A 17,421-nucleotide genomic window follows, 5' to 3' on the forward strand; every position below is an offset into this window, starting at 1 on the left:
GGTGGAGGGAGAGCTAAAGAAAGATTAGAAGAGAGACAAAGTAAATGTAAAATGATGTTTGATTCCAGCGGTGGCCCGTGCAGGTAAGCGTGGTAGGCGGGGCGGAGGTTGAAGTCGACAGACGACGGAATAGGGAATTAAATGAATAAATAATTCCTATTCTGTCATCTATCGACATCCCCCCACCCCGCCCTGTCCCGCCCCCAGTGCTTACCTGCACTGACCGCCGCTATGCATTTCAAAATCAAATGTGTGTACTAGTGCCTACGTAAATGGCAGTGAAGCGAGGAGACCAGAATTTCAATCAATTTTTTCCTACCTGGGGCCATATTATGTGTTAGGGTGCACTTTCCTTGTTTGCGCCTGGTGCACCTTAAAACAGGTGTGCCGAGCGCAAACATAGAAAGTGCGCCCTGTAACATAGAATAAGCTGCCCTCACGGCAGCTGCAAACTCTTGCTGCCCTGGGGGCAGCGCATTCAAGTGTAATATGGAGTGGCTTTGAAACAACCGCTCAGTGTTTTCACAGTGCAGGCAGCATCTCGCCTGCACTTTGAAGGGGAATTAGAGATCCCCTTGCAGACGGGTGCAGTCATTGACTGCACCCACCTGCAAGGGGGGTTTTCCCCCCCTCCAGAGTGTTGCATTCAAGGGGCGCACGGACAGTGTGCCACCTTTTAGGTGGTGCACTGTCAGTGCTCCTCCTGACAGCTTCTTTGCCTCTACGCCCAAGTCTGTAATACGCCACAGGCGCAGAGGCTCAGGGATTCCCTCATTTGCATGGGGCACATCCCCATGCAAATGATCGAACACCCCCTGCAGATAGCTCTGGCGCTTTACGTGCGCAAGTGCTACCTGTATTACAGAAGGAGCCGCACAAGCGTCTGCGGCACCTTTTGCAAATACCAAAGTGCCCTAGGGGCGCGCAAAGCGGGCGCAAACATCCCTTGCGCCCCCGGGGCTGTTTCTGTAATACGGCCCCTGCTCAAAGTAGATGATCTCAAGGGAAGCCACTCTAACCACCTATGCTACACTTATCACACAAAGTGCTCAGAAGCAGGCACCACTTCGCCACCAGTGTTAAGCACCATATTATGTATTCAATTCAACGTAGCATTCATTGACTCTCCTTGGGTTACTTGTCAGTTACCATGAGTAATTCAGATCACTGACAGAATATCGGAACCAAAAATATCGTGTGGACATAATGTGGTTTCTAAAATATCGAGGACCAAAATATTAAGATAGATAACTCTTCGGCTCTTCCTGCCATTTGAGAAGGGAAGGCGCCAGGGATGGAGTTCACAGACAGAAGCTGAGCCTTGGAAAGGACATTGAAGCCTTGGTACCTGGACAGAGATCATGGTCACGCACAGTGCAGCTTCCCAATGATCCAGGAATCCTTGGGAACACCCTAACTTTAGTTTAGGATTCCTTGTAGCAACTCTCACTGCAGGGAGAGTCTATCAGATGATGTGGATGCCACAATGAGTATGGCTGGAGTGTTGGCCTGGTTGAGTAAGGCATTATCCATCAACAGTGCCCACCTGGAAATTATTATTGATATAATCACCGGAGTCTATACTCGCGCACTCACAAAAAGACACTCAGCCTCATGCATCAAGCCAAACATCCGTCGGTAAAATACCGATTCGTTAATAACTCCCGTTAGCGAGTTAAAAATACCCAATCCCAATGCATCAACCCAAAAGCAAAAATCGCTATTTAAGGAATCCTTAAATAGCGATTCTTTAAATAGGGATTCCTTAAATAGCAATTCCTTAAATAGCGATTCCTTAAATAGCGATTGCATTTAAGGAATCCCAAAGTGAGATTCCTTAAATGCAATGCATCAAAGTTAAAAAATTAGCGATTTCGCTAATAGGGGGAGCAAATTACCATGAAGGTGAACTGCATGGTAATTTGCTAAAACTTTGAAAAATGCACTTTTGTGCATTTTTCAAAGTTTCATGTTGCGCACACACATGCCCTTAGAGCATGTGTGTGTGCAACATATGTGCACATATCAATTTCAGGGGTGCTATAGGGTGTCATTTTGACACCCTTGCACCCTTGAAATTGCATGAGCAATTTGCGAGAACCTACTGGTACTCGCAATTTGCTCATGCAATCTCCAATTCATTCCTATTGGCCTGGAGGCCCATAGGAATGATTGGGACGGCATTCCTTAATTGCTACTCGCTATTTGCTAGTCGCAATTAAGGAAAGTTAAGGAATCGCTATTTGAATAGCGATTCCTACATGCATAGCCTTTTGCTATTCCTTATTAGCGAATCCTTATTTTTCGCTAATAAGTAATCGCAAATGGCATTGTTGATGCATATGCCCCACTGTTCTTAAGTCCTCATCCCTAGTGCCATAAATTACGATGGATGAGGAAACTTGAGCTACTGGGCCCCATCAGACGTATAGGTTTTTGTTTAATACATGGACATTTCACACTTTGAATCTCGATTGACACGTAAACACTGATTCACACGTTATTCCCCAAAATATGTAATCTCTGTTATTTTCCCACTCCCGGAATAAATCAAATCATAGAAACAAAACAGTGTATCAAAGTGTAACAAAGTCTATTTTTTGAATAGCATATTTCCTTAACCGCATTATGTTAGATTGCTTTTATTAATGGTTCCCAACATTTTCTAAGACAAGTCTTGTGCTCTGTCTGATGCCAGACTCCGAACAAGTCGGTGCAGCTACTGATATGAGTATATTGTCTGGTATGAGAAGACCTAGAGCCCTGGCTGTCCTGTATGGCCTGGAAGTGGAAGAAAGCCCCCCCACTCATCTTTTCATTTCCTAGAGGTGAAAGTGTCAAGTGATGATCACTGGATATGCCTTGAACGGTCCTTTCTTTTGAAAATGGCAGGAGATCATGTGTGCAGGAGAGATAGAGAGAAACTCAAAGAACATATGTATGTGACACAGTGATAAAGGGGTAGTGAGCACAAAGAGACAAACCTCTTTGTATGCGGGAGCGAGAGACTAAGGCTAGAAAGGGGGCAATAGTAAATGCAGAGAAAGAAAGAAAGGAAGGAAGGAAGGAAGGAAGGTGGGAGCTAGAGGGAAAGGAAGGAAATAGGGAGATGGAAGGAAAGAAAGTAAATAGGGAGAAAGAAGGAAAGAAAGGAAAGGGGAACATAGAAGGAAAGACCAGAAAGAGGGTAGATAGAAGGAAAGAAAGGAAAGGGGGATATAGAAGGAAAGGAAGGAAAGAGGAGATATAAAAAAGGAAGGAAGGGAGAAAAAGAAAGAAAGAAAGAAAGAAAGAAAGAAAGAAAGAAAGAAAGAAAGAAAGAAAGAAAGAAAGAAAGACCAATTCCAAAAGATGTAACTTGAAGATTATGCATGTCTAACATGCTCTAGAAGCAATCATTACTGTGACATTTACATATCACAGGAAGTCAAGAAATTGACAATTAAGGAAGTATAGACCTACCTGGCGAAATCTGGCTGGTCTGTCGAACTGCTTCTTCCACAGTGGTACAAATGACCTGCAGTATATTATGGGAAATGCCTTCCAGGGCACTGAAGTCGGCCACGTTGTAGACATGCTTCTCAGGTGGATCGCTAGCTATCTCATTGAGTTCCGACAGGACCGCATCCTTGATGCCAATAGCATAGAGCGTGATGCCGGCGCTCTTCACCTCTGCCGCAGGCTCACGGATATTATCCTGAGCTTGCCCATCTGTGATCACCACCGCAATCTGGGGGACCCCATCCTTGGCACGTCCACCAGCCTCTTCAGTGAAGTGGTTCTCCAGCATGAATTGGAGGCTCTGGCCAGTTTTGGTCCCCCCTCCTTTGTATTTTAGGGTCTGGATGTACATCAGAATATCTTCCTTTTGCTCGTAGGTTTTCAAGAAGAACTCAGTGCGAGGCGTGTCACTGTACTGGATCAGACCGATGCGAATCTTGTCATGCTCGACATCAAACCCGTTGATCATTGTGTACAAGAAGTCCTGCATCATCTTAAAGTTTTCAGTTCCAATGCTCCAAGATCCATCAACTAAAAATACAATGTCTGCCACAGTTGCTTCCCTGCAAACTAATAAGATACAGAGATCATGTTAACATTTTGTCTGCTCGACTACAGAGGCTTCAAAACATGGATTAGGTCTTATCTTAGTATTTGGTTATCAAACACCATCACAATGTTGTGATGGTTTAGGATAAAACGTTGATGAAGCATCCTTGTAAACACCTAGCTATCCCAAGTCCAGTGGTGTGGACCACCACTGCATCCCCTGTGGTCCTGGGGGTCCCCCACCTTTAATGGACCCACCAACCCTTCACGGAGAACCCAGCCACCCAAGCCAAGGAATATCTGTGAGATGTGATAGACTTTGGAGCCCTTCTTCACATCCTGCAGGCAATTTATGTTACGCTGCGGCTCCTTGATTTGCAGACAAGTTTACAAAAGTTTCTATTGTATGAACTAATCACACACATACATCCCTTGTTCCTTAGACGCTGCTTCTGCATTGCTAATCACTTACTCCTGAAGGCTTTTTCATAGAAATAAATAACACGATCAGCCTCCTGACCATCGCGCTCTACACATAGGCCATTTGAGGCAATGCATGTGTTTTTTCCTGGTTGCGTTATGAATATAGCAAATAAATAATATTAATTTGTATGTAATCAAATTGAGCAGCCCAGGCCCTGTATGTTACAAAGTTGGCCCGCCAGGTCACATTTGACTTTCATTGGTTCCCCTCTGTTATCCCATACACAGCTTTATTGCTATGTTCAGGTTATTCAAATACACATGCAAACAGACATACATACAAGCAGCCCACTACTAGGACAGAACTGACATCCAGAGCTCTGTCCAGAGAACAGAAAATGGTATAGAGGATGGGATTCCTGGATTAGTTAAGATGCCCGATGCCAGTCCAGCCTATAATTAAAAGCACTGATTTTGGAGCGGGATAGGCTAATAGTCAAGACAAGTGATGCCCTGTCGCTGAATATTTCCTTGAATCACTCTGTGGAATCAAGGACCTCCATCTTGCGAGCACAGTGATCTCCTGTGTTCATTTGTACAGGTAATGAGTTGATATTTTGTTTGGCTTAATTGTTGTGTGCAAGAAATCCATGCAGATCATCCAGTCAGACACGACATTGGGTTTTTGCAGTGCTGTGTTGCTGTAAAACGAATGGCAAGTGACAAACTCACTCCAGCTGGTAATATAAAAGCAATGTTCGGATAAAGAATGGTCTTTGTGTCTGTTGCAGCCTTGCTGCACCAATCATATTTCGAGTACTGGTGGGTACCACTTAACTGCATCATCACAAGGGTCCTCATTTCGAGTTTCTGTGATCCCTCAGGGGGAATCTCTCTCTGGACAACACCGAGTGGGAAACGCCCTTAACAATGTGGGCAGAGCCACGCGTGCCGTTTCCTCGCAAACTCAACCATACATGCCTTAACCATGCGCATGCATGGTTAAGGCAGTGTGCGGTCTAGATGCTGGGATTGGTGAACCCAGGAGCAGGAAGCAGCAGGAGAGGACGCAGTGAGTTACGTAGGGCTGGGACCGTGTTTTGAAGGGGTAAGGGTATTTTTAGGGCTCAGAGGGGGTCTGAGTAGTTTTTACTGCTCAGGGTGTGGTCGGGTAGTGTTTTTGGCTCGGGGGTCGGGGTAGTGTTTAAGGCTCGTGTGGGTGGGTTAGTGTTTAGGGCTCGGGGAGGGTGGGGTAGTGTTTAGGGCTCGGGGGGTCCTGGTACTGTTTAGGGCTGGGGGGGTCCGGTAGTGTTTAGGGCTCGATGGGGTCGAGGTAGAGTTTAGGGCTCAGGGCGGGGGGTTGTGGTGTGATCTTTACCACACATCCCTTTACCAGTCATGCTGTTACCATGAAATTGTGTGGTATAGGCATGCGTGGTAAAGGTATGCTTTGTTTAGATGCATTCGTTGTTAGGGCTATGTGGTAGAGGCATGCGCGGTTTAGCCATACGTGCCTCTGTCATACAACCACAACAAGTGGTCTTGGGATACCGGGTGCTGAACCTGTTGTATTTCAGAATATCATATCCTAAAATATAGTCTGACATAAATATCATCTCCTAAATATCACTCACAAAAATATGGTCCCATTGGGAGTAGATTTTCTATTATTAACTTCAATGAGCAAAATTTGTGTAAACAATATTTAGGGCATAATATTCATGTTAGACACTGTTCTGACTACGATGTTATGATACCACATCCTGGAAACACTGGATCTTGTTTTTCCAGGTCCAGATCCTCAGTCTGTAAAACCAGAGGTAGAGTGAAGAAGGAGAGATGGGCAAAGGCAAAGCCAGCCCCAGATATCCCCGCTTGCGCCATGAGGGGAGAAGGCAATGCTCCACAGAGAGACCATTGCCACTCCAAGCTCTCCGACATGTAACGAAAACCCTGCCCTCCAGATATTTACAACCTGCTCAAAGCAGAAGCATATCTCAGCGTTAAGGGCTTGATTACGATGACGGTGGGACCCCCACCGACAGCCCGTCGGCAGCAGTCCCACGACCATCATAATGTAGATTCCCACCTGCCACAATAGGATGGCGGGCGGATGAGTGGTGGTTGGAGAGACCGACCACCATGGATCTGACGGGCTCAAGGAGCCCTTCGTACCGTCGGAGGAAACATCGATCCCTACAATAGTGGTGGTGTTTGCAAGGCACCGCCGTAGGGATTATGATGTCCCTCCCCGCCGGCTGTTTCATGCCGGTTTACCCGCCAAGAAAAGGCCGGCTGAAAGGGACATTGGGGGCCCATAGTGGGCCCCACTTCCCCTTGGCCCTCAGTTTTGGGTTTAGGGGGGCACCAATGGTGCTATCCCTACACCATGTGGCAGGCACCACATGGTGCCTGCCACATAGTGCAAGGATATGTGTAATGTCCATTTTTAGTACTAGGGCAAGTGCTGCGGACCGCAGCACCCGCCGCAATACAAAATATAGACATTGCGACTGCCATGGTGGCGGTTGCATCCTAATTCAGCTGGCGGGACCACCAACTTGTAGTCAGGCGGTCCTGTTTCCGAATGGATAGCGGTCGGATGTAAATCTGACCGCCATCCTTATGAGGCCCTTAATTCCTTGGAATTAGGGAAAACCTGCATGTGATGCAGTTATAGTGGATACAAGTCAGAAGGGTCAACAAAATCAATTTGATGACCTCCATAATTATGTTAAGAAATAGCATTTTATAACAAAATCTCAAGCAAACACGATGGTTGGATTTGGAACAAAAAAATCAGATGGCTCTTGGAAAATGTGCACACTTAAAGCGGAAGAGATGGTAAGATACGTATATTTAGGTATGAGCCTCTCAGCCAATGGCACATGGCCAAATGGTATTGAACAATCATGCTCAATGTTATTCTGAAAATCTGGCAGGGCACTAGACCTTCTTATATATGAAGAGGAGGCCTTGCAGGACCAAAAGGTAATATTTTTGGGCTACCTAATGGCAATATAAATTAATTTAATCTCGATTGTTTGTAAAGGGAGTATCCTGGCACTGACACTGATCATTACTCAGTTCTTAAGATTTTTAGGTGCCTAGTTAATTGTACCAGATGAAACTGTTTATGTGAACATTTGATATTTGATGGTGGAAAGTAGAGTAGGTTTAGTGAACTGCATATTTTATATCACTTTTTAAACAGTCTTCATGCATGAGCTACTATTACAAATAACATGTACAAAGGCCTGGCCTGATATTTTGTATACAATAGAAACATTAGCTTTAAAATTAAAAGATAATTCCTTTGTCTGTTGCCTTCCAGTCCTTACCTGTTTTCTGTGAGTTGGTGACGCTGAGAAAGGAAGCACAGAGGACAAAAAGCAGCAAGAGTTTGTAGACATCCATCTTGAAAGCACCCCTGAAACAAAGGAACAGAGATCAATAGGAATATACTGCATAATCTTGTCAGAAGTACTGTGCAGGAAATTCAGAAGAAACTCTGGGCCTGGAATACCCATCCTCCTTATTACATGGACATGGGGTATAATGCACTTATAGCACGATAGACATGATATACGTCACGTTTGTGATGGAGTAACCCATTTGTTAAAGTCTAAATCAAACCCTCTATTTCGATAAAGCGATAAAGAACCCTTGAAATAGAGGGTTGATAAACAACCCCTACGTTAAATCTCGAATACTTTATCATTGTCCTTAATTTAAAACATTTGAGGTGGACATAGTCTTAGACAATTGAGACTTTTAGGGTTCATCAGCAACTCACCCACAAACAGTGAGGCTCTGTTACCAATGGCAGAGCCTGTTGATACTTCATTCAGGCACTGGGAGTTGAGGCAAAATTTGGGGAGCAAATGATAGTATGCGCACACCTAAACCCCACAACGCTCCCTTGCTACGTTCACTCTGTGAAATACTGTTTCGTTATCCAGAATCTTAAATGCTGGAATGGGCTGTGGTCGCTCTTTTGCTAACCTCAGTTCTGTTAGAGATGTAGTTTGGCAACTTCTATACATCATCAAGGCTCTGTGCATATTTTGGAGCCGACGTAATTTGAGCAGACAATCTGTCCTGGATTAACTCAGCAAATTCAGAATTTGACTAATTTCTGGCTGATCTTAACATTTCTTCTCCCTGTGGATTGCTTACCACAATGTCTGACATTCACAGTTCTTCGGAGCACTCGTGATAGTGAAAGAAAAACATTTGTCAAAGAATAATACAAATAAGTATATTGATTTCTTGTTATTCTTCTTCTTTAATTTCCACAAATCTTCCAATTCCTTGTGCCAACGCGTTTCGTCGTTAACGGCAATAGGCCTACGACTTTCTCAAGGCTTAAAGATCCTATTTAAGGCTGAATCTTAATCAAGGTAAATTAGTATTGATACTACAAGAAATAATGTTTCTACAAATGTCCAAAACTGCACTTCTGGTATCTAGAACTGCCCAAACGCAAGTATATCAAATCTTAATTTTAGCTCGTTGTATCTCAAAAGCACGACGTTCATTACCGTTATGTATCGTAACAACAAAAGAAGGTTCCCACAATCTGGCACCTTCACTTCTGTGAACTCTCCCGAATACAGGTAGTCTGACAGTTTGAAAATGCTACCCCATCTTGATGTTTTATGAATTTTTTCCTGACCACCCCATCTGTGTTGTTTTGACCAGAGAGATTTAACAGCTTCAACTGTCAATGGTATGAGTGGAAATGGATATATTTGCTTGTTGCACTATTTATAAGATGATGACACAAAAAAGCGACAAGAACTTTTATGAAGACGATAGTCTCAATGTCATCTTTGTTCCTCTGGCCGCTCATCAGCCAGATTGAGTCTCATGCTGAATGAGCTCCTCCTGGCCTGATAGACTAACATTCAGTGCCATTATTTTGACTCACTCTTGGGTGGGGCCACAGCCGGGCACCATGTTTATAGAAGGAGGGTGTGTCATGTGAAACAGGCACAGTGAAAGGCAGTCTCTCACCATGCTTTTAACTTCAGGTATTTGAGCTCTTTGCAGAGTACACCTAGTGTTAGATCAGATTGGTTGAACAATCTTGGATACAAATGGGTTTCTGTTTGCAGGAGGCAGGATGCGTGCAATCCAGTGGAGTACTAGTAGCAAATATTCTCTACTCAGTGGTAGGCACGTCCACGTGGAAATTAATTCTGCCAGCGAAATAAGTTTGCGCTTGCGCTTTGCTTGTAGTTTATATTTTTTCCCTCTTCTGGCTTGTGAGTGATGGAGGTAATTTACCTTCTATAAAGTTTACTCCAACTTATCATGCATTTTAATTTACATAGCAGACATCTATAAAGGTTCATAATGCTGTGAGCAAGTTAAAAGCTGTATACCAAGTCGAATCTGTGGTACAGCACCTGGTAGGACTGAAGTAAATTGGAGAGACCACATGATTTGTATCCATCGTTAATATCTGTTTTTCAATTATTTTGCTACGTCAGGTATCACTATCACCCATTATTACCCTCACACAGGGCTTTAAGTGAGATGAAAAAACTGGGTGTGTGTGGTCTCTTAAAGGGGCGTGGCCAATGTAATTAAGGGTGTGGCTTAAAAACACTTAAGCTACAAATCTGTGCTTAGAAGAGCGTGCCGCCCGACTTGTATTTTGCTGCTTCTGTCATTGTATCCAGATATATAATACAAGTACCAACACACCTACAAAAAGCCAGGACTATGGGCTTTGTCAATGGTTGTTAGTTGCGTGAGATAAATTAGCAACAACTATGGCTTCGTTGCATATAATATTGGAAATGCTTCAGTTCTGAAATGATGAGACTGTGAAAGAACTACAAAGAGTCTCTTTGAAGTTACATCACAGGTAGTGAAGGGTGATACTGCTGCAGAGTTGACATTTTTTCTTTCACCCGATGGTGAGGGCAAAAATGGAGAGCCTGATAAGGACTCGTCTCAGCAGCTGCATTTAAGAACTGCTGGTGCTCAGCACCGGCAAACCCTGCCCACTTAAAGCCCTGCTCTCACCTTGTCTCCTCTGCCCCCACGTCATTTGCTGAAGAAGTTCTGAGTTCTCGTATCTTTTCTCTTAAGGGCTTCCAGGGCAATTTGCTGCTCTTCCCCATTTTTTCACCATTTTTATTCCCAACCCTTCCATGAATTGTCACTCTAATTTACTAAAATTATGTGGCCTGCCAATCTTTTAGTTCAGGTGCTTAATACATTTCTGATATTTGCTTGATTTCATTTGGGCACTCACTTCACCCATCTACCTCTTGAAACATATCAATTCTATTAATCTTTCTCTGCATAGATGGCCTTCTTCTTCTCCGACTATTCTCTTCTGCATCATTCTACCTTCCACCTCTTCTGCTGTACCTCCTGCCCATTTTGTGTCCCCCCATCAACAACTTAACATCTGGACTTTGTCATCGAACCTTGAAATGTCCTCATCAGTTCAAAAACCTCTCAGGACCAGTTCCTAGTAGCTGTCCAGATATCTTACATTGAGGACAGTGCTCACACACTCCAAGCATCGATGATATGTAAATGTTTCCAGGCAAATGCGACACCAAACAAAATCCTTCAAATTGATAAGAGGCTTCGTCACAGCCAATGCAAGAGTAGCATTAATCAATAAGTTCAGATAAAATAGATAGATCATTGTACATCAGAGCGTTAGAATCCACACATATATAGGTGCATAAGCTCAAATCAAGTAATGAAGTGACTCTAATTAGTTAATTCTACGTAAAAAGTCACTAACATCGAATGGAAATTCTAAAACCTTGAATAAAAAGGAGGCAGTTTACAGTTTAAGAAGATTTGCTCAATCACACAAATTGCCCAGTAAGTAATTAAGGTAACCTAAATGCTTCCTCACTAATTACATTGGATGAGTTACAGGAATGTCACATATTCAAATATTTGTGCAATATATTATTATTTAGCCAAGGCAGAATAAATGATCAGACTTGACAAAGAAGCAGTGTTTGACCAGGTCTATATCAAAAACAGAAGGGTGGTCATCTTCCCCAAAGAAATGATTAGTTAAGGTCTTGTGATCTTTGCTAAGAGGATGAAAACTGTGGACAGGTAAAGGATATATGAAGAGAAAAGAGTTTTTGAGTCAATCCAACAATAAATGTTTGAACAAAAATGCATTAAATTAATAAAATACCCGGAAACAATTGATGGATTGTTCACAAATAATCAGTGATAGTGATTGTGAAAGAACTATACAGTATGAAAAAGAAGCTAAAATAAGCAATAAAAGACATGATATTTCATGAAGGCATTATTTCATAAAATAAATTTTGTTTAACAGAGATTGTGCCTTAAAGCACGGGTGCAGATGCCGAGCCAACGCCTTATTTTATATTCAGTTCATGTCTCTTCAGATATTCGAGGGGTGCACATGCCCATGAAGCGGATTTAGAAATCTTTCTAATTTCCTTCTTATCATTCTTTGAGTCACTCCAAGGCTACAGCTTACATTTCATGGAGCATGTTTTTGAGGAAATTGACTGTTTATCCTTGGCCTATATTCAATCCAGGTGGAGAAGATGACATGCACTGAAAATAGGGCTTCCATCTATGACAAAGCCCTCTGTGTATATGAATATGTGGCTCTGTGTATCAGCCATTCCCGAAAAAGGAGTCAAAGGGTGGAAAGATTCATGAAGAAGACCAGAGTAATTTGCAGCAATTTGTTTATAATTTTTATGTCATTTTTCTTCTAAACAATTCAAGGCCAGCTGGGGAGTGCAAACTTGTGGCCCGGGCCAAGCTTCTACATAAGACCACAGACTTTTGAAAGAGTAATGCACGAATACAGCTTAACAGACAAGATATTGTTTATAACAAACTTATGTTATTCAAAATCTCCTAGAAAGCTATCCAGGACTGCAGTGGGCCAGCTGCAGTAACTCAGAGAGAGCCTACACAGTCAAAATGTCAAGAAAGATGCACACTGCACATACATCTAGATTCTAGATCAAGGGTACTTGCAAACGTTTTCCACATCAATGCCAGCAGGGTAGTGATTGGGGGGAGGAGCGGGGTAAGGTTGCTATGGGGAAGAAAAGCATATACATCTAGTGGCTGAGTTGCACAATGTGAAACCAGAAAACCTGGGATTAATCCCAGCTGCCCCACATTACAAAACTGTGTAATCCTAGGCAGTTGATTTATTTCACTTTCCCTCCTTTTTTACATTATCACATTTAAGAGGACCTCAAAATACGTTACTTCAGGATGTGTGCTGTACAAAACCTTCTCCTGTGTTTGATCTAATAAACTAGAATGTTGTTCATGTGTAATAGGTACCTAGGGCACCCTAAGAGTGCACTTTACAACGGACTTGCCTCTTAGTTCACTATTAGCATTGTTGTCAGAGTGGGGGAGGGGGGGAGAATGAATGATTTTAAATTTATATTTTAAAACTATCACTTGCTTCTCAATGCACTGATATAATCTCATATACGAAGGTTAAATGGTTCTGCATGTTAATGAAATACTTTGAATTTTGAAGAGACCTTTTCATATTTTTACACTTCTTTTGCTGCAAGATGGCTTTGGAAATGAAGTTGATACTAAAGTTAAGTGGTGCAGGACAACTCAGTTACTTCCTTTTCTTAACTTCACTTAACCTTTAAGTAAAGGCTGGCCTATTTGTTTAATATTTTTGAATCAAGTGAACAGCAGCCCAGTGCTTCTGTGGATTAGGGGGCTGCATGTAAAGGTCAGGAGGGCCGCATGCGGCCCCAGAGCCATACTTTGAGAATCCCTGATCTAGATGATGGCTGTACTTAATTTGTAATCATACAAAATAAGTGCTGGGGCCCATGTTTTGTTCAGAATCCCACGATCTGATCGATCTACGGTAGGGGTGCTAAATACCAAGGGCATGTGCATGCCTCTTGAATCCACCGCCAGACACTCTCTGCCTCTTTATCGCAATCTTGGTGGTTCATTTCCATCCCTGCTTCCTACATTTGAGAATGTTTTTTGATCTATCTCTTTCTTCTTCTGTTCCACTTTTGTGTTTCTCTCTGTTGCTCTTGATCAAAGTTTCTTGAGGAAAAACGAGTGCCGGTCCCCAAAAATGAGTGCCGTTAGGCCCCACCTACGAACACCAGCTCAAATTTTGCACTGAGTGGTGGGGGCATTTAAATCTGCCACATTTGGGAAGTTTTACAAAGAAACAGATTTTAAAATAAATTTGTCAGTTTTTTTTTTAGGTTAAATGTATTCTCTCCACCTTCCGGTTTTTGGGGCTGCACAGGGCTAGCTTAAGGAAATGTGATATGGTCACAAAGAGAAAATAGTGTCTTGTCATAGGGGCCGGGGCCCGTAGTGATTCTGTAGTAAATTGCTCAGAGCGTGAAGCTATCTTACAATATGAGTTACTGAACAGGATCATTTGTAAGGATTGTATTGCCAAGTTACCTGCTTCTTGACAGTGGCAAAAGTTACTGGTGTCATTAAGGTGGGAGCCAAACCATGGCCCCAGTTAGCACAACATTCTTTCTGACCCGCCCATGACCCTTTCTGAAGATGCCTTACAGCCAATAGGATTGTTTTTCAATCACAAGTCTTTGGTGAGGGAGTTCGAGAGATGAGGAATGTGAGTTTTATAGGGTTTCGAACTCGTGTGACGTACAACAGAATATGCATGAGGTATGAGCATGTTTGAGGCGCAAAAAGCTCTTTTGGGGAGAAGTAATTAATTTTGCGGAATAGATTAATGGAGTAAAATGGAAGTAGGACTCCATAAACAAGTGATATCGCCTTCAGTTGCAGCCTGGTCACCATTATCAACCAGTGCAAGCGGTCTGTAGAGCTGGGGCCAGTTGTATCTGAGACCCCCAGTGAGGCATGCATAGGAGGCCCCCAGTGAGGCATGCATAGGAGGCCACCAGTGAGGCATGCATAGGAGGCCACCAGTGAGGCATGCATAGGAGGCCACCAGCGAGGCATGCATAAGAGACCACCAGTGAGGCATGCATAGGAGACCACAAGCGAGGCATGCATAGGAGGCCACCAGCGAGGCATGCATAGGAGGCCACCAGCGAGGCATGCATGGGAGGCCACCAGCGAGGCATGCATAGGAGACCACAAGTGAGGCATGCATATGAGACCACCAGCGAGGCATGCATATGAGACCACCAGCGAGGCATGCATAGGCGGCCACCAGCGAGGCATGCATAGGAGACCACAAGCGAGGCATGCATAGGAGGCCACCAGTGAGGCATGCATAGGAGGCCACCAGTGAGGCATGCATAGGAGGCCACCAGCGAGGCATGCATAGGAGGTCACCAGCGAGGCATGCATAGGAGACCACCAGTGAGGCATGCATATGTGGCTACCAGTGAGGCATGAAGTCATATCATGATCAGACGTTATATAAACTGAAAGTGCAAAGCGTTGTCATACTCAGTCAGGTCATCTCTAAACTGGTAATCAGACAGACTAATTCTGAAGTTCAAAGTACGATCTGATTAATATCAATAGGAAGAAAGTAACTACTAAAAAGCAATCTATAACTCTGTCTCAAATCAGGCAATGTGATGCTGCATGTTTTATTAATAAATGAATTGTTTACCCAGACACTCTCTTTACATTTATGTGCATTTGCATGGATTTCATACCCGAGCTATGGTTATGCAAGCATGGCTGGTCTGGGAACCCAAAGTACCCCTGGCAAACCAGCCCGATCCTTTCCTCCGCTTTCCCTTTCTCTCTTTCTTCCATCCGTTCTCTGGCTCTGTTTATCTGCTCTCTAATTCTTTCCCCCCCCCTCTTCCCCCGAAGCCGGAAGCCCCCGCAGCACGTGCTGCAATGAACGTCAGAGAGCTGCAGAAATGGGCAGAGGTGCCAGCGGTGAGCCCCTGCCTTCAAAACCGGGGCTCCAATGTTGCCAGTTCATTTACATTTATACCATGAATTGACAGAAATGTGGTATTAGCGCAACGTACCGAACCTTCGCTGAATGAGGGGGTAGTTTTTATACTACGTGTAGTGGCAGGGACAGAGGGAGTCGAGGCAGAAGTACTGACTACAAATACTTTTATTTGAAGGATAAATGCAAAGGCCCACGAGGAGCAGGCGGCGATACAACCGCCCGTTACGATCTCCGCGCTCTTCTCCCGATACTCTCCCCGCCCCCTGACGTCACAGCCGCCCACGATATCTGATTGGCCACGACGTCAGGAGGCTTGACAAACAGGGAGAAAAGACTGCTCCCTTCTGGTGCACATAAGTTGATTTACATTAATGTACGACATCTCCCCCCTTAACAATATGAAGAATTAACAAAGGTTTCATCTCATGACAAAATCGTCGAATCTCTTAGGTGCTCTAATATGCCTTGCCGGCCTACTTGGGGTAACATACTGAGGGTGTTCCACCCAACCAGTGCCAGTATCACCTTGGCCCGAGCTCCACACATTTTGACTGTCACCCCTCACCTGTTTGGGGTTGATTCCATTCCGCCCCTCGGCACCACCCGTGCCACATCGCATACTCCCACTCTTATCTGCACAGCCACGTCCGGTCCACCCTTGGACGAGGGATTATCTCCATTCCCATCATCGCACGCACTTCCGCCAGCGACCTCATTATCCTGCCATTCCAGCACACTGTCATCGCCCTCGGTCTCACGCACCTGAGCGCCCCTCATAATGATTTCCTCTTGCCCCGGTTTGAGCTTGACTATGTAGTCCTTACTACGCCATCCACCTCCTTCCAAACATACTGCCCCTCTTGTCGCTTCTTGCACACGTACAGGGGTTTGAAATACAGATTCTCCCTTCATCACTTTGTGTGGCTTCTTCACCAGTACCCAATCTCCCTGCTCTATTTCTTTTGCTTTGGCTCTGTTCACCACATCAGCGCACCTTTTGTTGCTCTCCTGCTTAGCCGCAATTCGCTCCTTGACTCTCAACATCTCATCCTGTATAGCCCCATTTTCATCACACACGTCATACCATTTGCTGAATTTGGGGGTAAGCTCGCTCATGCACCTTCTCCCTCTCATCAAATAGAACGGAGTGTGACCTGTGACTTCATTAGGCGTATTATGAAAGGTGTGAACTTTATCTGCTAGCAACGCCTTCACATCCATGTGGGACGCAACTGCCTGTTGAACGCCCTCTTTGAGGAATCTATTCATCCGCTCCACCTGCCCATTACTCTTCGGACTGTACAATGAAGTTTCTCTTGCTTGATTTCCAACTTGGCCAGGAACTCTGTCATCTGCCTGGACACCAGCTGAGTGCCATTTTCTGAAACCATAACCTTCGGCTGCCCTTCCATCGCAAAGACTTTCTTAAGCACCTTGATCACCCGCTCCGTGGTAACCTCCCGAACAAACTTGTAGTGAATCCACTTGGAGAAGTAATCAGTGAGAACAATGAGGTGTCTGCAGTCGTCCGGTAGCAGGGTGAACGGACCTGCGAAATCGATGGCAATCTTGCTCCATGGAGCGACCGGGATGTCCACCAGTTGCAGCTCCCCTTTGGCCGTCTTCCAATGCTTGTCGGCTCTCAAGCACTGCTCGCATCGATCTATGAAGCTGCAGACGTCGCTGCACATCCCTGGCCACCAGTAGTATTGCTTAAGAAGATTTTTGGTAGCAGTGCTACCTGGGTGACCCCTGTGGGCAATCCTGATTAGCTTGTCCCTCAGGCCTTCCGGAGGCACAAACAGCTCATGCCTCTTCAAGATGCCGTTTTCAAGAGTAAGTTCAGCGCTTATCTGCTGGAAACATCTGAGCGCTCCGTGCAAGTTCCGGACCGGAGGCCAATGAGTCGTCATGTGGTCCATCACCCTGCGAAGGGTCATGTCTTTTTCCTGGGTTGCCAGCCATTCTTCCTCAGAGATGGATCCATCGCAAATGGCCGTTGCGTCCACCATCGCCACCATGCACTCCGT

General features: G+C 44.5%; 1 protein-coding gene and 1 long non-coding RNA gene across 2 annotated transcripts in view; one reads left to right on the plus strand and one right to left on the minus strand.

Moving 5' to 3' along the window:
* LOC146789037 (collagen alpha-4(VI) chain-like) overlaps positions 1-17,421 on the minus strand; it is a 428,058-nt gene that overhangs the window by 218,239 nt on the left and 192,398 nt on the right. The window contains exons 3-4 of the mRNA XM_085630646.1: positions 7,815-7,903; positions 3,463-4,071 (exon numbers count right to left, since the gene is read on the minus strand). Of these exons, the coding sequence (XP_085486772.1) occupies positions 3,463-4,071; positions 7,815-7,903 (698 nt within the window). The remainder of the gene's footprint in view (positions 1-3,462; positions 4,072-7,814; positions 7,904-17,421) is intronic.
* The window catches only part of LOC146789038 (uncharacterized), a 224,821-nt gene that overhangs the window by 26,185 nt on the left and 181,215 nt on the right, over positions 1-17,421 (plus strand). The gene's annotated exons all lie outside the window — the stretch shown is intronic.

The sequence above is a fragment of the Triturus cristatus genome, chromosome 10 (genome assembly GCF_964204655.1).
Source record: "Triturus cristatus chromosome 10, aTriCri1.1, whole genome shotgun sequence".
In the NCBI taxonomy this organism is placed as follows: Eukaryota; Metazoa; Chordata; class Amphibia; order Caudata; family Salamandridae; genus Triturus; species Triturus cristatus.